At 50.4% G+C, this 21,581-nt stretch overlaps 1 protein-coding gene across 14 annotated transcripts in view; it reads left to right on the top strand.

Moving 5' to 3' along the window:
* The window catches only part of TLE3 (TLE family member 3, transcriptional corepressor), a 48,601-nt gene extending 41,099 nt beyond the window's left edge, over positions 1–7,502 (top strand). For 8 of the 14 annotated variants that reach the window (XM_027123485.1, XM_027123481.1, XM_027123478.1 and 5 more), the window contains exons 15-20: positions 261–510; positions 896–1,143; positions 1,972–2,119; positions 2,918–3,068; positions 4,183–4,259; positions 5,333–7,502. In XM_027123485.1, the coding sequence (XP_026979286.1) occupies positions 261–510; positions 896–1,143; positions 1,972–2,119; positions 2,918–3,068; positions 4,183–4,259; positions 5,333–5,440 (982 nt within the window). In that variant the 3' untranslated portion in view covers positions 5,441–7,502. Of the gene's footprint in view, positions 1–260; positions 511–895; positions 1,144–1,971; positions 2,794–2,917; positions 3,069–4,182; positions 4,260–5,332 lie in introns of those variants that run through there. The other 6 variants (XM_027123475.1, XM_027123473.1, XM_027123479.1 and 3 more) reach the window with 1 other exon arrangement.
* Positions 7,503–21,581: the final 14,079 nt, after the last annotated feature.

The raw sequence follows: 21,581 nt of genomic DNA, 5'->3' as shown, positions 1-21,581 counted from the left end.
AGTTTGGGGTCAGCAGCCTGGTTTGCCGCAGGGATCTGTGAGCGGGGGCAGAAGCCAAGGTTGGACTCTGCAGCGGTTTCCGGCCCGGTGGAGCCAGGCCAAGGAGGTTGGGGTTACCAGGTGCCCTCAGATCTGGGGAGAGGGGACACCTGGAGGCAAGGAGGCCAGGCAGGGGCGGGTGCCGGTCAAACTAGGCAGGAGCTGTGCACACTGTCATTAGAGGATTGGAGATGGCAGAAGTGTGGTTCTCCCCCTCCCAGAGCCTACTCCTTCCACGTGAGTGCTGACGGGCAGATGCAGCCCGTGCCCTTCCCCCACGATGCCCTGGCAGGCCCCGGCATCCCCAGGCACGCCCGGCAGATCAACACGCTGAGCCACGGGGAGGTGGTGTGTGCAGTGACCATCAGCAACCCCACGCGGCACGTCTACACAGGTGGCAAGGGCTGCGTGAAGATCTGGGACATCAGCCAGCCGGGCAGCAAGAGCCCCATCTCCCAGCTGGACTGCCTGGTGAGGATCCCGGGGCTGGGGGCATCCCTTCCACCTGGTCTAGGAGAGCGGGACAGCCTGGGTCGGGGGAGAGCCCCATCCCCCCCGGCCAGGTGCAGCCCTGTATTGGCTGGGCGACTTTGGGCAAGTTGCCAAACCTCCCCAAGCCCCACTTTCGTCGTCCGTAAGGGGAGGCGTTGCCGACCTCCAGGGGTCTGTGAAGAAGTGAGTGAAAGTTTGAAAGGGGGGTGAACGAGGAGTGAATGAGGAGCCGAGTCGGACTGGCAGCTGCCTTCGGCAAGGGCAGGAAGTGGGCAGAAGCGGCCAGGGTGCTCAGTGTGGTGGACCCCCCTGGTCCCCAGGAGGGGAGGAGGGTGGTGCTGAACACTGCCCCTTCCCCCTCCAGAACAGGGACAACTACATCCGCTCCTGCAAGCTGCTCCCCGACGGCCGCACGCTCATCGTGGGCGGCGAGGCCAGCACGCTCACCATCTGGGACCTGGCGTCACCCACGCCCCGCATCAAGGCCGAGCTGACTTCCTCGGCTCCGGCCTGCTACGCCCTGGCCATCAGCCCCGACGCCAAAGTCTGCTTCTCCTGCTGTAGCGACGGGAACATTGCCGTGTGGGACCTGCACAACCAGACCCTAGTCAGGTTAGGCACGGGAGGGAGCGGGGGTCCTTGTCCTTGGGAAGGCCTCGCTGGCCGTGCCTGGTATCTTTGTTGCGACTGGCCTGTCCGAGGTGCCGTGGGCCGGCCGGAACAGCGCGGGCGAGGGCACCCAGGTGAGAAGACAGCTTGTGCCAGATGCCTGACATGGGTAGACGATGGAGGGCTCCTTGGCCCAGGAACTTGCACAAGGCTCTGGGGAGAGGGGGAGCTGGGGACACACAGAGAGGGCAGGAGAAGGAGAGGCGTTGAGACCAGAGTGGAGGAGCAGTACCTCTTGGTGGTTAAGTGTGGGGCCTCAGGAGCAAAGCTGCAGGGTTTCAATCTTGCCTCCGTGTGACCTTGTGCAGGTCACTTAACCTCCGTGCCTCGGTTTCCCTTGCATGCAACGGGCGGAGTGAAGCCCCTTCCTTAGAGTCGGACCCCAGCGCCGGGCCCAGCATCGGCCCTCAGTGCAGTGTGGCCGTCTGCGTTAGTCATAGCGCCATGCAGCTGGTTTATGGCCTCAGCCGCGTGGTTTATGCGGGGTGACGAGGATGGATCAAGAATGCAAATTGAGGAGGCATGGGGTGTCGGGCTAAGGGGGGGGTTCCCCTGTTACGTACCTGCTCTCCCAGAACTGCCCCTGCCGAAGACCCTTGAGCAGAGTAGGAGAGGGGCCCAGGCCTGGCTCTGCTGCAGGCTCCTCGGGGGGACGATGGACCCCAGTTTCCTGTTCTGCTCAGGCGGAGCTGGCCTGCCCCCTGGGATGGCTGTCCGCTTGGCATCGGTTCTTCCCCGGAGCTCACCCCCATCCCTGCCTGGCCTTCCTAGGCAGTTCCAGGGCCACACGGATGGGGCCAGCTGCATAGACATCTCCCACGACGGCACCAAGCTATGGACCGGAGGCCTGGACAACACCGTGCGCTCCTGGGACCTGCGGGAGGGCCGGCAGCTGCAGCAGCACGACTTCACCTCCCAGGTGTGCCCCCGAGAGCCCCCCCCTTCCTTCCATTGGAGCAGCGTGGGGCCTTCCCTCCCCAGGTCCCAGTGGCTGAGTCAGGGGACAAAGGGGCCCTCACACCTGGTCGTTGCAAATGGACCTGAGACCAACCTGAGCATCTGGGAAGGCTTCCTGGAGGAAGTGGCAATGAAACAGAATCGACAAGGCTTTGGATTTGGACACACTTGCCCCAACGGCTTGGATTTGATTCTCAGCTCCTCTGCCGTTGAGCACTTTGGCCTTGGTTTTCGTACGTGGCATGGGAATAGTCATAGCTGCCTCATGGGTCTGGTGGGAGCACCTGAAATGGTCCCTCTAAAAGCCTTGGCTGTAAGCATGGCTCATAGCATTCTATAAGTGCCAGGTGTTACTGGGTTCTGTTGTTGTTTTATTGCTTGTTTTAATATTTTAATCTTGCTATTCAAGACGTTAGTGTTTTATTTACTCACATTTTTCTTAAGGAAAGGCGGAAGTCACTGAGGCAGAGAGAATAACTGTGAGAGGGAAATATCTGTGCCACCTCTGAGTTTGCTCTGCCACTTTCTAGAGTCAGCAACCTCTCCGGGCCTCAACTTCGTCACCTGTCAAATGGGGATGAAACACGAGATCCCATTCCCCTGGGTTATCGGGCTTGGCTTTGCAAATGGCAGGTGGGGAGGTGCTGGGGGAAGGAGTGGTGGGACGCTGAGCCTTCAGGGTCCCAGAGCAGGGCCCTCGAGGAACCCTCACCCCTGTGGCTCTGGAGGATGCTAATCTCCTTATGCCCCTCCCCCGCAGATCTTCTCGCTGGGTTACTGCCCCACCGGGGAGTGGCTGGCCGTGGGCATGGAGAGCAGCAACGTGGAGGTGCTGCACCACACCAAGCCCGACAAGTACCAGCTGCACCTGCACGAGAGCTGCGTGCTATCCCTCAAATTCGCCTACTGCGGTGAGCCTGGGGGAGCGGGAGCCCCGGGAGGCCTGGCCTGCCCTCTGTGCATAGATGCGGCCCAAAGCTTAGAGAAGGGCCAGAGCCCCAAAGTGAGCACGGTCCCAGAGCCAGGCCCCCTGACCCTGACCGGTACCCCCCATCTGGCATCCCCCCCCCGCATCCTCGGATGCAGATGCTGCCACAGGGTACCAAGCACTTGTGAGACCAGGCTAGAGCCAGAGCTTGCTGGCTTGGGGCAAAGGAACAGTACTCACAGCCCTGCCGGCAGTGCTTCCAGGTTGTGGTTCAGACCCCAGGCTTTGGTGGCCATAGCTCTGAATTGGAATATCTGCTGACCCACTTCATTTTCTTTAATATATAAATTTATTTTACTTTTTTAAAAATTTAGTTATTCCTTTTTGGCTGCGTTGGGTCTTCGTTGCTGCGCGCAGGCTTTCTCTAGTTGTAGCGAGTGGGGGCTCCTTTTCGTTGCGGTGGGCGGGCTTCTCATTGCGGTGGCTTCTCTCGTTGGAGAGCACGGGCTGTAGGCACGTGGGCTTCAGTAGTTGTGGCACACGGACTCAGTAGTTGTGGCTGTGCAGCTCTGATGCGTCCCGTCCTCTCTAAACCCCGACCGGTCTTTCTGTGGACCAGGAATTGCAGGCACCCCACGTGGCTCTGGGAGCCCTGGGGCATTAACGCAGGCAGAGCCCTGGCAGCGCACCTGCAGCGATCCCCGCCTTCCGCTGGGTCTCCAGACACTCAGAGCTTTGTCATTCCTAGCACTTCCTGCCGTCTTCCAGCAGTAGAATCGAGATGGATCAGTCAACCTTAGTGGCTTTAAAAAGCATCTTTCGGGCAGTGTAATCCCTGTGATTAACTGCAGATCCTCCCTTTCTCCATCCCAGCCTGCCCACCCCTCCCCTTGATCGCAGAGGAAGGCATTCTCTGGGTGTCGATGTTTGTGTTACCGTGTCTCGGTTACAAAATGCCTCTCACGAGTGAAGAGTTGGCCCAGCACTGGTTAGCGGTTCACACTGTGTTTCCATGGCAGCCAGCCATGTATGGGGCGGGTCCCACTTTAGAGGGCAGCAGCCCACAACCTGACGTTTCCTTTGCCTCCCGCCCGCAGGCAAGTGGTTTGTGAGCACCGGGAAGGATAACCTTCTCAACGCCTGGAGGACACCGTATGGAGCTAGCATATTCCAGGTACCACCCGCCACCCGAGCGCCCCTCCTGATCCTGCCCAGAGTCAGGGCCCGTCCGCGGCGATGGAGGCGGGGCTGGGGGAGGTGAAGCAGAACTTGCCTTGGCCTCTTCCAGCCCCTGCCTGCCAGGGGTCCAGGATGGGTTCTCCAGAGGCAAGGGCTTGGACTTGGGCGCATCCGTGGGCCATACACTCTGCTGCTAATGGCATCTGACCCCTCGGGGTGAGGGCTTTTAAGCAGGGGCTCTTGTAGGGTTTCTAGAGCAAGGAGAAGTGAAAACATGCTCTTGGCTTTGGCCTGCACGCTGAGCCCTCGCAGGAGGTGTGCTGGGCATTTGAGCAAACTGGGCAGCTTTTTCTCTGAGCAGTGTTGTCTGATATTCAAGTAAGTTCGTATTTCATCTCAACACTTCCAAGTAGGGAGAGAGGTGGGGCAGGAGAAAGATCCAGAAGGAGATGGGAGAGAAGGATTTCTGTGAGTTTTCAAGACCTGGGGCCTGATGCTGTACCCTCTCACTTGGTCACACAGACGCGCACACATACAGAGACATGCCACACACACACACACACACACACACACACACACAGAGTCACACCCGCTCTCAGAGCCAACAAGCCACTTTCTGGATTCAGGCTAGAAGTCTGGCGTCTAGCGTGTCACGCACGTAACTTTCAAGTCTCCAGTTACACTGGATGCTTCAAAACTCAGGTGCAAATCCTTTCTCTTAGCTCACCAGGCTGAGGGTCTGGCCTGTTGACACCTGCTCCCAGCTCAGAAAAGCTTCTTCCTGTTTGTAAACTCAGGATCAAAGCTCACGAGGCTCAAGTGTTCTGTTTTGCTCCTCAGAGACTGTACAGATCACGTTGGGCCCTGTTAACGAGCTTTTCCTTGTGGGGAAGCAGGTGGAAGGGGCCCCTCTAACGGGAAGGGCTGTGTTTGAAGGCCCTGCAGTGTGGGCTCCAGGGCGGGCAGAGGGCGGTTGAATTCAGAGAGCACTGCAAGGGAGGGCGTCCAGTACCCACAAAGTGAATTTGTCCTTTCTCTCGCCGCCCGCTCTTGCCTCTCCTCCTCCAGTCTAAGGAATCCTCATCTGTCTTGAGTTGTGACATTTCGGCGGATGACAAATATATTGTAACAGGCTCTGGTGACAAGAAGGCCACGGTTTATGAGGTCATCTACTAAACAAGGACTGTAACAGGGCTGTCAAACTCCGGGAGAAACAGACTCAGCTGTGCCGGGGAGACCCCGGCGAGGGGCTCCGTGGACGTGGAGGATGGGCGGCAAGCGGGCCAGCGCTGTGCTCCGGCGGCTGAGAAGGTGCCCCCGTCACAGTCGGGACTCCCAGGCGTGGATTGATGGGACTCACGGACTCTGATGGATTTCTCCTCTCCTCCCCTTAACGATCCTGGCAGATGCTACACATAGATTTATTCGGGGGCTCGTGGCTCCAGCTCCCCACAGACGCCCTCATGAATCTTTCCTTCCCCTCTTGTTTTTGATGTGTTCCCCTGCCCTGGCTCGGGGACACTGGAGCGTGGACCACACGTTTGTGCCAGGGGAGGGGGGGTTTCACGTCCCTGACTGTGCAGCGCACGAGGTTTGTGAAAAGTGTAAATAACAGACTCCTATCTCGGACTGGTCAGCGGGGGGAGGAGGCCCCTTCCCACCGGCAACGCCAGCCGTGTATTTCGCCTGCTGTATTTGTAATCCACTCGTGGTGGTGGCTTTTTCTTTTTTTTTTTTTTTTAAAAAAAAAAAAACAAAAGTTCCCATCTGGGAAGGGGAGGCAGGGAGCGGGGTGCAGAATGGAGAGGGAGTAGAACGGGGAGAAAACTCCTGGGGTGGAGGAGAGGCACTACGGCTGGCAGCCAGGTTGGCTACCAGGTACCCCCCGGACAAGTGTATCTCCGTGTGGACCTGGGAATCGCTTGAGGCGTGTCAGGACCAAGCTCCAGACAGACTGACGGACTGACAGAGCTTGAGATGGGTGTCAGCCCAGGCTGACGGCAGCAGAAATGGTGGGGTTTTCTGTAGTCCCCTGAGCTCCATGCTCCCCTTTCAGGTGTCTGACCCCCTGTCTGTCTGTCTGTCTGTCTCTCTCTCTCCCTTTCTCTCTCTCTCCCTCCCTCCCACCCACCCTGACCTCCATCTCTCTTTGGTGCACATTTGGTTATCGTGGTGAGAAATGGAAGTTCAAAGCCACTCTGTCTCCGGCCCTTCTTAATCTTCGGACACAACCTAAAAAGGACACGAAGTTAGAGGAAAGCATAGCGACTCAGCTCAGGGAGCTACCAGAGAAAAACTAGCAACTGATGTGGGTGCTTTTTTTTTTTTTTTTTTTTAATTTGAATAAAAGGAATTAGAAGTGATGTCCTTTCATAAAATGCCTTCTCTCCCCTTTCCTGCCTCTGACCTCCTCCTCTCTCCTTAGAGGGAAAGTGTGGATTTAACCTGCAGAGCTGTGAGTCAGGTTTATCTCCCCCCGCCTGGGGCGAGGGGACTTGGGGTTGGGCTGGGGGCACAATGGGCTGACTTCTTGTAGCTTCCCGTCTCTCTTAGGAGCCCAGACAGCTTACAGCTAGAATACCGTCTCCTGCAGGTGCCACTTTTTGGTACCAAAATGTTCTGAGGTGTTAGGATTTGGGTGGGTTTTTGGTCTTTGGGGGTTTTTTTTTTTTTTTCCCTTTTTTCCTTTTGGTCTTATTTTTTCTTCTTCTAAGGAAAAGCTAAAGGGCGTCGTGAGTCCTGGTGGTGGGCTCTCCATGGATGTAGCATACGGAAGATAATTTTTATACTGCATTTTTATGGATTATTTTATAATGTGTGATTCTGTCTGGTGAGAAGGAAGGAGGGGCTCTGGTGAACCACGCCCCTCACCCCCCCACCCCCACCCACCCCACCCCCACCCCACCCCCCACCCCCACCCCCGCTCTTGTTCCTGGGTGAGCCCCTCCCCCAACCTGGCATGGGAGGCTGCAGAGACGCAAGGTGCGTTCCCTTTCTAAGGCTGGGGAGACGTATCCAGAGTCTGTCTGTGTGTGTCTCTCTCTCTCTCTCTGTCTCTCTCCCTCCCTCTCTCCCTCCTCTCTCTGGGTCTCAGATGCTCAGCTGCCACCTCTTGTTAAGGCTCTCCCCACAAGGGAGGGCGAGGGTGGAAGACAAGTTGATTCCTGAAGAAAAGAGAAAATGAAAAGTCATTGTAATGAGCTGTTTTTATATTTTTAAAAGTTACTATTTAAAGGTTGGTTTGATTGTTGCGTTTTAATTGCATCCCCCGCCCCCAAGAAGAGAGCGGGGCGCTGTCACCCCCATGTCCTGGATCCTGGGCAGCTTCCTTTGTCGTCCATAAACGTGAGCTCTTCTCTCTTCAAAGCACTGCCATGCTGCCCCTGCCCCTAAAAAGTGATCGCACAGGACAGTTAAGGGGAGTGCTTAACTTCCCCTGAGGGGAAGCCCACAGGTAACACCAAAGTCCTCTATGGCTGTCACTGCGAAACTCTTTGGGAAGAAAATGAAGTGTGATGAACTTCCAGTGAAGTTGCAAAGTGTCTGTGATGTCACATCAAGACCCTGAAAACCTCCACCGTCTTTTTTAAGCTTAAGTTCAGATGTTGTGGGCTGACCCCGCTCTCTAATTCACTAAGGGTGCATTTCTGAAGGAAGAGGGATTTATTTACGGAAGGGGCAGGATAGGAAATGCAGGGCAGTGCCCTCAGGGAGGCAGGGCTGGCCCGGGGTGGTTCCCAGGCTCTTGGCTGTCACGCAGCCCTGGGCAAAATCTCTCTAGAACTAGGGACGAACGTGGTTTCCAACTCCGTATTTTGTCAGTCATCGTAAATCGGCACAAACGATTGCCTACTGTTATTTCATACAAGAAAGGGAGTTGAACATTTGAAAAAAGGAGTGACACTCAGGATAAAGCAGTCTATTCTAAGCCTAAGAAAGGACAGCTGGACTGCACACACGGGTCATTTATCTGGAGCCGGATGTCCTCTCAGGCTTACAGCGGAGAAGCTTCCAGCAGGTAGCAAGAATGCCCATCTGGGGCTACAGTTTGGCTGACAGCTCTGTCTTGTACTGGTTGCACAAACTTGAGTAAAAGTGTCACCCCTTTGAACCACACTCCTTGTTTGTCCAGGTCTTATCGTCACAGCAGAGGGCCAGAGGGGCCAGACGGCAGGCCCTGGCCAGAAAATTCTGTGTTTGCCAGTGGGTTGCCCGTCGGTGCCGAGATAGGGTTGGAGTTGAGGCTTGCATGCCCCAGCAGGTAGAAGAGGAAAGCACCTCATAATGCTTACCTCCAGTCTTGTGCTGCTGGGAGTGAAGGCCGATGTCAGGTCCATTTCTGAGAAGGGGAGGTGACCTACCTCAGAAAGGCTGTCCTCCCAAGACTTCCTGGGCACAGTCGAGGATGGAGAGATGACCAAGTTTCAGGCCGAGCGCTAGAAGCTCACAGTCGAGGGTGGGGAGAGACATTTGACCTGTGAAAGTGTGGTTGGGGACACACCCTTGGGCCCTGGCTGCTGGTGCCTTGACCCCTTCCTGTCATCACGGCCACTGTCCTGAAAGGAGCTCACCAAGCCTGTCCACGCTGAGCCTCACACTCCGCCTGCTTCCTCTCCTCCTCTCTCCCCCGCCCACCGCTGCCCTCTCGTTCCCACGCTTCCCACCTTGCAGAACCTCAGCTCCCCCTCTTACTGCTCTGCAGGTGATTCCTCCGCTCTCAGGTTTGTGAGGCCTCTTGGAGTCTTTGGGGAGAGACCCAAGTATGGTAAACATCTGACTTCATCCTTAATCCCCCGAGCTTGCCCACACCTCCTCCTCCGCAGGATGGTAGAAAGCCTTGATATCATTTTCTTAGCCCTTTTCAAAGTCACCCCCTAACTATTGCTGCAAAAATCCAGGCTCATACTAGTTGCAGCGTTTCACACACCTGTTTGCACAGCTAGACTAGTTTCCCTGGAGGACAGCGCCCAGGACTTCATAGGCTCCGGGTTGTAACTAGTGAATAAGGAATGAGCTTTCACTGGCTTGAGATTAGCCCGTTTCTCAGGGCAAGTGGGCTGTCACAGTGCTCACCACTGAAGCCCAGAGAAGGGACTGGTTTCTGCAGTTCTTCAGTTCTGTTGTGCTACCTTTGCTCAAAGCAAGGAGATCTGTTTGAAACACATGAAGAGGGCGTGGTCGTCAGAAGCCAGCTTTCATGGTTTTAGGTCACATCAGATTATGTACAAGGGTCCAGGCCAGACCAAGCAGGGGCAGTGACAGGATTATCCTAAGACCAGGTCACCCTCAGGCCTCTCTCTGAGTCACTGCCATCCCTGTTCCCCACCCCTAGGCAGCCCAGGCCCCAGCAGGGGCAGTGACTGTCCTAACTTACAGGGTCTACGGGAAAGAACAGATACAGAGGTCTGGATGCTGGAGCTGGAAGTGTTATTGGCAAGACTCTTAAATGTTATGAACTGCCCACGGACTCTCCAGTGATGCTGGAGTGTAAATGTTTTTTCAAGAACACTGTTTGAGAATGAGCTATTTTTAACATAAAGTATAGCAAACAAACCTGATGAACCTTTTTTTATTTACACGGTTAGGCATCATTTGATTTTTTTATGACAACAATAGAAAATGTGCTCTATAAAATGTACCGTACTCTATAAAATGTACCGTACTCATGAGGTATTTTTAAACGTTACACCAAAATTGGGCCTTTTGTATTTGAAGAGACATCTATCCTGAGACCTTGGTTTGATAGATGGGACAGTTAAGGCCCAGAAAGGGTAAGTAACCCACCATGAGACACAGCCTGAGCTGAGATTGCAACTCATACCTCCCCCTCCCCTAAACTCAGTAGCCCACCCTTAGTGAAGGAGCCGCCCGGTGGGCAGGACTGAATGATACTGTTTGGAGGATTAGTATCCAGGGGATGACGCCTCCTGCCTCTTCTTCAAGAGGACTGGTGGGGAAATTCCTCATGGAAGGGAGATGGCCCACAGTAGTCATGGAAGTCAAGTCATCCTGCCTTGAGAACACTCTAGAACTCACCCACCCATCTTGCCCATGCTTCCATCCATCCATCACCCAACCCACTCACTCATCTACTCATTTCTTCAGCCATCCTTCTGTCCACCTATCCATCCAACCAACATTTCTATAGTGAGACCCTAATGTGTGCCAGGCATGGTTCTGGGTGCTACGATGCCTGCCCTCCCCACAGAGCTCTCATCCAGCTGGCAGAAACGGTCACATAAACGGACAACTGCCGCTCCATGAGATATGTGAAGACACAAACCAAAAGATGTCACTTCACATAGCTGAAACATCACCCAGGACGTGGAGTCAGAGCAAGGGGTTCTTGGAAGGAGTGAGCTGAACTGAGGCTTGAAGAATGCAGAGGTACCATGCCCAAGGGATGTGGGGAGGAGAGTGTTCCAGGCAGAAGGAACAGCATGTGCTAAGGCCTGGGGTAAGGGCGTATCCTTCCCCGTGCCCCTCCCCCGCCCCACCTAGTTCTCCCCTCTGCCTTGCTCTAGCTCAGGAGGGAGCTGCAGAGCCCACAGTTCCGGCTTGAGCCAGGAGGGGCAGGGGGACGAGGAGGAAATGAAGGGCGTGAGCTGCAGTTCAAGACTGCCCGTGATGGGTCCCAGGCTCTAGGTCCCCACCTCAATTAACATCCAAAGACTTGGGGTTCTGTGCACTGGATCACTGGACGTGATCTGGGTCCCTTACCCGGCTGATATACTCACGCGGGACCTTTATAAACTGCACACCTGTCCTCGCCACTCCCCTGTTCGGAGCCCCTCAGTGGCCCTGGGCAAGCACAGTGTCTGAACTTCTAACTTGTCCTCAGGCCCAGCCATGCATCTCTAGAGTCATGTCTCACCTTTTCTCCCGTTTGACCTTACACACTAGTCACACATGCCTCCAAGGCCCTGAGAAGCCGCGCTCTGATTTTAGGTTTCGTATGTGTTTCTCTTCCAGCCAGGAATGCCCTACATCCTTCTTCAAACCCCTGCTCATTCTTTAGGACTGAGTTTCAGTTTCACTTCTTCCAGGAAGCCCTTCCCTGAGCCTCAGCTTCTCTAGTCTAAACTGGCTGTGTCTCCTTTGTGCTGTTGGAGCATCTCTGCCAGCTCTCTGTGGCATGTACTATGCATGGTGTATTGTGGCTATTAGTTTCATAATATCATCCTCTCTCCTGATGTCCACCTGGCCCTCCCACCAGGCAGTGAGCTCCGAGAGCAGGGACTGTGTCTCGTATCTCTGGTACTTAATACGCAGTACGTGATCAGGAAATGTTAGTTGAATGAATCAGTGAGTGTGTGATGAAGATCCTAGCTATTATTAATAGAGTCCTTAGTATGTGTCTGCCAGTGCTTCATAAGCACTGTCTAATTCTAAACACGTAAGTGTCCTATGAAGTCAATGCTATTATTATATTCATTTTATAGATGATGTAACTGAAGTTCCAAGATCACACAATTTGTAGTGTTTGTACGATATTGCTGCTGGCTGGCTGGATGAATGAATGAGTAGATGGATGAATGAGTGGGTGGGTGGTGGACCAGCTGCATCATTAGGATTGGCTCAGAAGCCTGGAAAGAACTGATCTCACAGATAGAAGAGGAGATCAGCACTCTCAGGATGAAGACCATAGGAAGGTAAAAGTCAAAGGAGGACAGAAGTGTCCACTGCCCAGCTTAGGCCTTCCTCACATCTATTAGGGCACATCTGTCAATGCCCAGAAAACTCCACAGTGTGCTCACCGTGCCCCTGACTCTGAGCTCCCCTCCCAGGCAGATCAGACAGGGCAGGGCTGATGGCTCAGAAGCGGGCCCTTGGGGGCTCCCGCTCTGCTGAGGCCAGAAGCGAGAGTGAGAGGGAGCTGTGGTCTTGTCTCTTGTGAATATCACAGATGCAAGTGTTTGCTGACAATAGGTGACCAGACTTGAAAAAAGCACGTCTGGCATGTCCAATTCTGGCAAATCTAACAGCAAGCTAATTAGGGTTTCCTTTAGCCGTGTGGACAGACATGTTGGATAAAATTAAAGTAAAACAGGGAATTCCCTGGCGGTCCAGTGGTTAGCACTCCGTGCTTTCACTGCCAAGGCCTGGGTTCAGTCCCTGGTTGGGGGAGTAAGATCCTGCGTGCCACGCAGCACAGCCAAAAATAAATAAATAAATAAAACAATTATTTTGATAGGCTACCTTGAAAGAAAGGGGAATCCTTTAATGTCATAGATAAAAAACTTTAAATGTAGAGTGGGAGCTCCCAAGCTAAGAAAACTACATAAAAACTACATAAATCAAAAATGGACAGAATTTTATAAGGAGGAATGGGAGATTTTAACATATCCACTAAGAGAAATTGCTAGATCAAGCTGAGAGAAGTTGATAAGGATATAGAAGATTTGAACAACATAATTGAGACACAGAACCAACCCTACAACCAATTATTGAAGAACACAGCTCACTTTTCAGCACAGCTGGAAGTCTTCGTTTTATCAATCAAAAGAAACAGGTAAGGCATTTTGTAAAATTCAACACCCATTCATGACTTTCCTTAAAGTACCAAAGTAGGGATAAAAGAAAATATCTTTCATCTGGCAATGGAGAGCTGAATCAGACCGGCAGCAACCCAATAATAGATAAAGGTTAAGTTTTAGAAGCATAATTTCAAAGTCAGCAACAAAACAGAAATGCTCATTATTACTGCTTCTGTTCGACATAGTGCTGAAGGCTCTAGCCAATGCGATAGGACAAAATAAAAGAATAAAAAATAACAAATATGATGATTGAAATGAAAGAACGTCAGGATTATTTGCAAATAATATGACTACATACTTAGAAAATATACAATTAAAACAAGTAAGAGAGTTTAATCAAGTTGCTAGATCTGAAATCAATATTAATCAATAGCATTCCTATTCATAAGTAGTAATCAATTACAAAATGTAATTTAAAGAAATAAAACCCATTTACAATAGCAACAAAAATGACCTAGGACTAAATCTAAGTAAAGCTACATAAGACTTTTATGAAGAAAAATATTAAATGTTATAGAAGGAAATAATTTTTAAAAAGACTTATGCAGGGGACTTCCCTGATGGTCTAGTGGTAAAAATCCGCCTTCCAATGCAGGGGACACAGGTTTGATCCCTGTTCGGGGAACTAAGATCCCACATGCCGCGCGGCAGCTAAGCCCTCATGCCACAACTACTGAGCCCACGTGCTGCAAACTACAGAGGACACGCGCTCTGGAGCCTGAGAGCCACAACTAGAGAAAGCCCGTGTGGCACAATGAAAGATCCCACATGCCTCAGTGAAGATCCCGCATGCCGCAACTAAGACCCAATGCAGCCCCCCCACACAAAAAAAGACGTATGTGCAGATCATGTTACCGACCAGGATTCTTGGCCTTCCCCAATCAATAGAAATTGACTAGAGGCCAGACAAGAAATTCAGGCAAGGCTTTATTGGGGCCCCTCTTGCTGCAGCAGGGGGCAGCGAGAACAAACAACAGTTTCCCTTGCTTGCTGGCTCCCCAAGGCGGGTGGGCAACCTTGCTTCTTATATGGGGTGAGGGTAGGGGTGTGTCCAGGGGTCGGGTCAGAGGGGCGGCTTAGGTGTTTTGCCCACCCCTTAGGTGGTGGTGTGTGGAGGGGGCATGTGCAGTGTCTTGCTTTTGCCCCCTACGCCCTGTTGTTGCTCCAGGCTCTTCAAAAGTGGCAGTTGGGGGCTTCTCTGGTGGCGCAGTGGTTGAGAGTCCGCCTGCCGATGCAGGGGACACGGGTTCGTGTCCCGGTCCGGGAAGATCCCACATGCCGCGGAGCGGCTGGGCCCGTGAGCCATGGCCGCTGAGCCTGCGCGTCCGGAGCCTGTACTCCTCAACGGGAGAGGCCACAACAGTGAGAGGCCCGCGTACCGCTAAAAAAAAAAAAAAAAAAAAGTGGCAGTTGGGTTTTTTTGGTCTCTTTGTATCATTTGGGTCCAAAATTTGCCCCAACTGCACCATGCACACAGTTATTTTTAGTCCCGTACAGTTTCTTTGTATTTTGTTGCTTGAGGAGAGGGGTGTCCAGGTGCAAGCACTGCAGCACTTGCAACAAAGGGGCCCAGGTCCCAGCCTGTCTCATTAAGCTATACCACATTCACTGAGGAGAAAATTCGGTTTCATTTTAAAAGCTGTCTTTCCCAGCAATCTATACAGTAATGCAATGTTAAACAGAGCCCAAAAAGGATGCTTTCTATGTAATTTTAAAAGCTAATACTCACATTTATCTGAAGCGTAAAGTAGATAATAGCAAATATAATTTTGAAGAGGAGTAAAAAAGGAGAACTGGTCCTCCAGATATCAAGACTTATTGTAAAGCCAGTCAGCAGGAAAGTGTGCTCTTGGTGCATGTATAGACAAGTGGACCAGTGGAACACAACAGAGTGCATAAATATATCTCCATAGAGATGAACTCTGACTCTGACCTGGGTGCCGTCATGTATCATTGAAGAAAAGCATTATTAGCAATAGTTCCGGAGCAACAGACCATCTTTATGGAGGGGAAAATGGATCTCTACCTCACACAACATACAAAAATAAATTCCAGCAGGATTAAAATCCTTAAACTTTTAGGATCAAATATTAGGGAGCAACCTTAGGACTTTGAGTAGGGAAAGGATCATTGAACAAGACCCAGAAAGGGAGAGCTATAATGAAAAAAATAAAAGAGGTCAATTTGACTAGATTAAAATTTAAAACACCTGTACGATGAGAGCTGCCATAAAAAAGCATGAAAAAAATAAATGCGGGCTTCCCTGGTGGCGCAGTGGTTGAGAGTCCACCTGCCGATGCAGGGGACACGGGTTCATGCCCCGGTCCGGGAGGATCCCACGTGCCGCGGAGTGGCTGGGCCCGTGAGCCATGGACGCTGAGCCTGCGCGTCCGGAGCCTGTGCTCCGCAACGGGAGAGGCCACAGCAGTGAGAGGCCCGTGTACCGCAAAAAAAAATAAATAAAATAAATAAATAAATAAATGCATCCCCTATAACGGACACAGAAGTGGTATCTGGAATATGTAATGAATTCTTCCAAGTCAGTACGTGGAAGTAAACAACACAGAAAAATGGGCAGAATGCAGAAACAGGTGGTTCACAGGAGAGGAAGCACAAATGGTCAGGAAACAGGTGACAAAGCCCCATTCTCACTAGTCATCAGGAAAATGCAAATTCAAAAAACAAAAGCAAAACAGAACAACTCATTCCTGTTGGATTGGCAACTCTTTGAGTTTAATAACATGCAGCTTCCAGGAGGATGGGGAATGACATCAAACCCTGCTTGTGGGAGCATGACTGGGTCACCCACCCACTTTGTTGAGCATTTGGCAATAGCTAAGTAGAAGCAACACAACCCTATGACCTGGTAGTTCTACTTCCAAGTATATACACTAGAGAAACTCTTCCACAAACACACGAAGAGATACATACAGACATTTTTCATTGCCCCATTGTTTGAAGCAGCAAAAAATAACTGTCAATAACCAATAATGCAATAATGCATTATTGGAGGAAACATAAAGAAAAATCTATACGTTTTTGTATAATGAAATTGTATAGAGGCTTTAAGATGCACGAGCTAGATCTTCATGTATCAGCTTGGATAAACCTCAAAAACACAATGTTGTGTGAAAAGAGCAAGTTGCAAAAGGAACTATACGATACAATACTATTTATGTCAAATGTAAATCCACACAAAACAATTATAAATATGAGTGTACACGTCAAACTATAAAAACACAAGTGGAAAGAACACAGCATGCCGCCAGGATAATTGTATCTGTGAGGAGGGAAGGGAGAAGAATGTGGGAGTTCAGTTCGTTCTACCTATCACGTTTTGTTAGCTTTAAAAAAACTGAAGAAAATCTTAAAATGTTCACATTTTTTAAATCTGTGTGGTAGCTTTAGTAGTATCATATTATCTTCTGTATGGTTGAAATATTTCATAATTGAAGGTTAAATAAAGAAAAGCTAGAAAAATCAGGACTTGATAAGGAATCATCATAATTTCTGGTGACTAAGAGGGGAGCTTTGGGCATGGCAGGGGGAAGTGGGGGACAGGTGCACATGCCCAGTGGCAGAGGAGCAAAGCTCACCATGTCGTCTTATCTATGTCACCAGACCTCTCCAGGTCCTGGTCTTCTTATCTATGGAGTCATGCTTGAAGGCTGGGTGAGCAATCCCTGGGTCCTCTCTAGCCTAGATATTTTGTGATTCTAATGATTCTGTAGATTTCATGGGCAACAATCTCATGCATAGACATCATGGATTAAATTTGTTTAGCTTTTTATTAGGAAACAAACAAAAGTAGAGAGAACAGTATCATGAATCTCCGTGTACTCACCATCCAGTTTCAACAGTTGTCAACTCACGGTTAACCTTGTTTTATCTACAGCCCTCCTATTTCCACCTGGCTACCACCACTGGAGTATTATGCAGCAAACCCCAGACATCTCATCATTTAATTAGTAAATATTTCAATATCTCCAAAAAGTGAAATCTATTTTAAAAATATAAGCATAATACTAGTAACACACCCCAAAAATTAACAGCAATGTTAAAAGTCATCAAATACCCACTTCATATTTGAATTTCCTCAATTGTCTGGTGATTTTTTTAAAAATGTGTATATTTGAATTAGGATCCCAAATAAAGTACAAAGCGACTATAATTGGTAAATGTCTTTTAGGTTCCTTCTTCATATCTCAGTCTCCCTCTCTCTCTCTGACACACACACACACACACACACACACACACACATTTATTTATTGAAGAAACAAAATTATTTGTCCTCACAGCTTCTCACAGTCTGAATTTTGCTGATTGCTAAATTAGTTAGATCTTGGAGTTTGATGAGATCCCGGCTTGATTTGGGGCCGGGGTGGGGGTGTGCGCAGGCAAGACTATTTCATTGATCCATTCGGAAGCACATAACTATGTATGTGTTTCTCCTTTTGAATGTTAGCAGTCATGGTTGATCACTGTCTAGATGCATGAATTCATTAGGAGGCTGCAAAATGGTGATACTTAAATTCTATCCCTCCTTTTTCATCTATTTGCTTGGGTACTTCTATAAAGAGAAACTACCCCTCATGAACCATTTGGTTATCTTGAGGTAGAGTTTCAATGCACGATAAATACTTACTTATTTGCTTTATTTTTCAGTTTTCAAAGTAATAAGTTAGTTCCTTAGCAACCTCAAAGATTTTCTTCTTTTACAGTATCACTCTAACCATGTGGATTTATATATATTTGATATGTTTCAGTCAAGTGGAGTTATTCTTATTGCTTCTCAAATCATCCTATTTTAGGAAACTTCTTGAAGATGCCTTCTGAGTCTTTTTGATATGACTCTGGTAGTCTGATAGCTTCATTGCTTTCTGGTACAAGACAATGTTCTCATCTTGTACATTTTCTGTCCTAAATCTGGAGTCAGCTATTTCCCCAAGGACCCCTAGTTCCTTTTAGCGGGAAGTAGTATTTAAGGGGCCATAATCTGGGAGCTAGGGGTGCTTGATGCTAATGGATTGGTCATTGCTTTTAGATCCTTTCAGTAGCAGAGCTAGGAGGTACGTGTTTTTATATAGTTGTTAAAGATAAAATACATCATGAAGTCTACTGATACCTCTTTTTTTATTGAAGTTGTGCCAGTTTCAAGTGTACAGCAAAGTGATTCAGCTATATATATACAATATGTATATTCTTTTTCAGATGCTTTTCCATTATAGGTTATTACAGGATATTGAGTATAGTTCCCTGTGCTATACATCTGCTGATACTTCTAATTCAAATTCAGGGTTGCAGGTTTTTACTTAAGCTCATTGATCTTCTATCTGAATTTCCTTTCAAATTTGATTCAATTCTGAGTGGTTTTACATATAAGTGATGATGACGTTGAAATCCTTCCCTTGTTACCCATTTGCTGCTTGCCTCACTCTCCAACCTGTGAACTTCCTGAGAGCACAGATCAAATTTGGTTCACTCTGTACTCCTGGCCCCTAACAAAGTACCTGTCACATGATATGTGCTTAGTAATATGAATGCCTGAAAGAACAATGCCTTCAACACACATTTTCCTCTCCTTAAATAGAGAAGTAGAGTGAGTGCAAAACTAGCTCATAACTTTAAGCCAAGCCGATGCACCCTTCCACCCACCCACTGATTCGATAGATATAGACAGATGCTCTATATCTATGCCAACCGTACCCAGTGTCAGAAGCTAGGGACATGGGGTATAGAAATGAATGGTCCATGCTTCAAGCAGTGTACTCATTAGTGGGGAAAACAAACTTGAACAATTAGAACAATTATAAAACAGTGTTACTAATAAATAGTGGTATGGACAGCATATTATGGGGGTCAGAAAGTTCATGCAACTCTTAGGAGGGTCAGAAGGGGAGGAATACATGAAGGCTTTTCCACGGAGATCACATTTGTCCTAGGTATTTAAGGATGAATAGGAGTCATGGGTTGAGAGACGGAAAGGCCTTTTAGACACACTGGTCCCTGATTTGCCTGCCCCTCTGTAGTGCTGAGCTACTTTGCTCCTGGGTGGCTAAAGGCTTTACAAATCCCTTGTGCTGGGGCTGGAGGCTACTCCTAGGAGGACCCCTCCCCTTGGGGGGGGGTGCTGTAGGAGGGCAGGCACAAAGAGTGAGGGAGGAAGGGAGAAGGGAGAGAGCCCGCAGGCCTGAGTCACTTTGTAAAGCACTGCACAGAGACGCTGCCCCTCTCTGCAGAGCACCGTTTGGAAACTCATGTCAAGTGCTGTGCGTGCACTGTAGGTCAGCTTGTCTGTCATTGAAAGTAATTTGCTTTCAAGCTTGTTTAGGGACATACTCCCTAGTCCCTGGGAAGCCCCAAGGACCGATGTTACCAAGTGGCTCACCATCGCCTTTTTATCAGGGTGTGGTACCCTCCTCTGACCCTGCTGGCCCAGTTCTAGGAGTTACAGCTGTCAGGCCTCTGAGCCCTGCCCCCAACAGGAGCAGAGCTACCCTGGTGACGCAGCAGCCCCTGGACCCAAGGATCAAGGAATTGTGGTCATTTGTAAATTATCATCTGGTGCTATGTGCCCTGGTCTACTAAAACCCACCAGCCTCCGAGGTACTTCATAGTTTTTCTTGAAATAATTTCACTTTTTAAGCTTAAATATAAGCATTTAAAAGGGAAACTGTATATCATTATCCTCAGGGGGTTATCACTCATCTTTTAAAAAATGCTTCACACTAGTAAATGCAATGTCAACAGATCTAACTAGGCCTCAAGTCCTCCTGACTGAGAGGCATTGAGGACCCCTCAGCATCTGACCTAATCAGAATCACTGAGAATTGGAAAGGGAGAAACTTTCCTGCTCTGTGGGCAGTGATTTTCTTTTTCTTTCTTTCTTCTTCTTTTTTTTTTTTAATTGAAGTATAGTTGATGTACAAAGTTGTGCTAATTTCTGCTGCACAGCAAAGTGAGCCAGTTATATACATAGATGCATTCTTTTTAATATTCTTTTCCATTATGGTTTATCCCAGGAGATTGGATATAGATGGCCATGATTTTCAATGAGTCTTCATCTTACTTAAAAAAAGCCTCCCCCATACCAACTTCGGGAGACCAGTTCAAGGCCATTACCCTCGTGACAGATGGGAAAACTGAGGCCCAGAGAGCGCAAGTGACTTGGAATGGAAGCTCCATGGAGGCAGGACCACCGTTAGCATTGGACTGTGTCCGTAGCTCGGCTCGCAGAATGAACGAATGCATAACCTCAGGCAGCCCTGAGTCAAGACTGAAACAAAAACCCAGGTTTCCTGACTCTGAGTGCCTTTTGCATTGCAGACTCTCCCACCTCGTCCCCGGCCTTCAACACCTCTCCTCAGCTTCCTCTTTCGGTTCTACTTGGGGAATTCCAGGCACTGTGCTTCTCGGGCTAGGTGGTGTGGTCCTGCCTGGACCTCACTCTTGTACCATGTCTCCAAGTGTCCCCAGTTGCTGACAGTCCAGTGTCTAGGTGGCCTGATGTGGGATGTGCAGGAGAGAGAAGGCCTCAGCAGTCCGCAGCTCCGAGCCCCACTCTAGGCCATCAGCCCTGCCTGGTCTGACCTGCCTGGGAGCCAAAGGTGCAGCACAGAGTGGGCTTGTCAGTGGGAATGAGGGGCCCTGGTGGATGTGGGAGAGGCTGGGGAAGGGGGGTGGTTCCTATCCCTTCACTTTCCCGCCCTCGCTCTTCACTCTAACACTGATCTCTGCCCTGACCTGTGGGCTGGGTTCCATGCTCTCCTGAGCCAGTCTGCGTGAGGTAGCCATTTTGTTGGCTTCTGTCTGGTCCACCCACCCACATTCACACACCTGTCCAGTCAGCGCTGAGACTTCAGTGATGCACAGGCCCTAGCCATTGCCCCCAAGTTGCTACCATGGTTGAAGGTGGGAAACAGACCTGTCCCCAGATGACCCCTGTATTCTTTGGTCGGTGCTCCAAGGGGACTAGCGTGCAGGTATGAGAGCCCAGAGGAGGGGCACCCAGCTGGCCTTGAGGTCGGGATGGCTTCCTAGAGGAGGAAATGCCTAAGCTGGGCTCTGAAGGACAAGCGGGTTGAGGAGGGCCAAAGGAGGAGGGGCAGAGCTTCAGTCTGTGGACCGGCATGTGCAAAGGCCCTGGGGCAAAGGGGAAAGATGGGGCTCAAAGGAGAACACCTGGAGGGTCAGATGTATCCTGGGGGAACCAAGGGGCCACTGAGTTTAGCAAATGCGACTTGTGGTGGGATTTGGGCACTAGGAAACGAGCTCTAGCTGTAGCATTATGCTACCATGGCGACTGGTCTCAGAGGCGGGCACCGCTGGAAAAACGCTCTGGGTAAACGAGTAAGAGAATAACCAGGAGAAGGGAGCCCGAAGCACCTCCTTTCCCCCACCCCACCCCAAGTCAACAGGGTCTCAGAATGGAGACTTTTCCAGATAGGGGACCAACTCCTCTGCTGGTCCAATAGACAGGCTCCTACTCCCTGTGGCTGACAAAGCTGGAGGCCTGGTGTTCTGGGGTGACGTTGCTGCCCCTTGAAAGGCAGCTGCGTCCTCCCCGTCCCTCTGCCTCACGGGGTCACAGACCCAGGCCATGGTCTTCTGCCTGTCTCATCCCCCTAGTCCCTCTGAGTCACCCTGCCCAGAGCCCACGGGTGTCTGATCCGCTGCCTGCTGACTGATGGCCACCTCACGCCCCACCACATGCCCCCAGCAGCCCTGCCCTGTGGCTGGTGTCCCCCACATTGCCCCCATAGGCCCTCCTGTCCCCACCG

The sequence above is a fragment of the Aethalodelphis obliquidens genome, unplaced genomic scaffold, assembly GCF_003676395.1.
Source record: "Aethalodelphis obliquidens isolate GAN/ISIS:26980383/991018 unplaced genomic scaffold, ASM367639v1 scaffold26, whole genome shotgun sequence".
Lineage (NCBI taxonomy): Eukaryota > Metazoa > Chordata > Mammalia > Artiodactyla > Delphinidae > Aethalodelphis > Aethalodelphis obliquidens.
The sequence above is the reverse complement of the archived record's forward strand: the minus strand, read 5'-3'. Positions and strand labels throughout refer to the sequence as shown.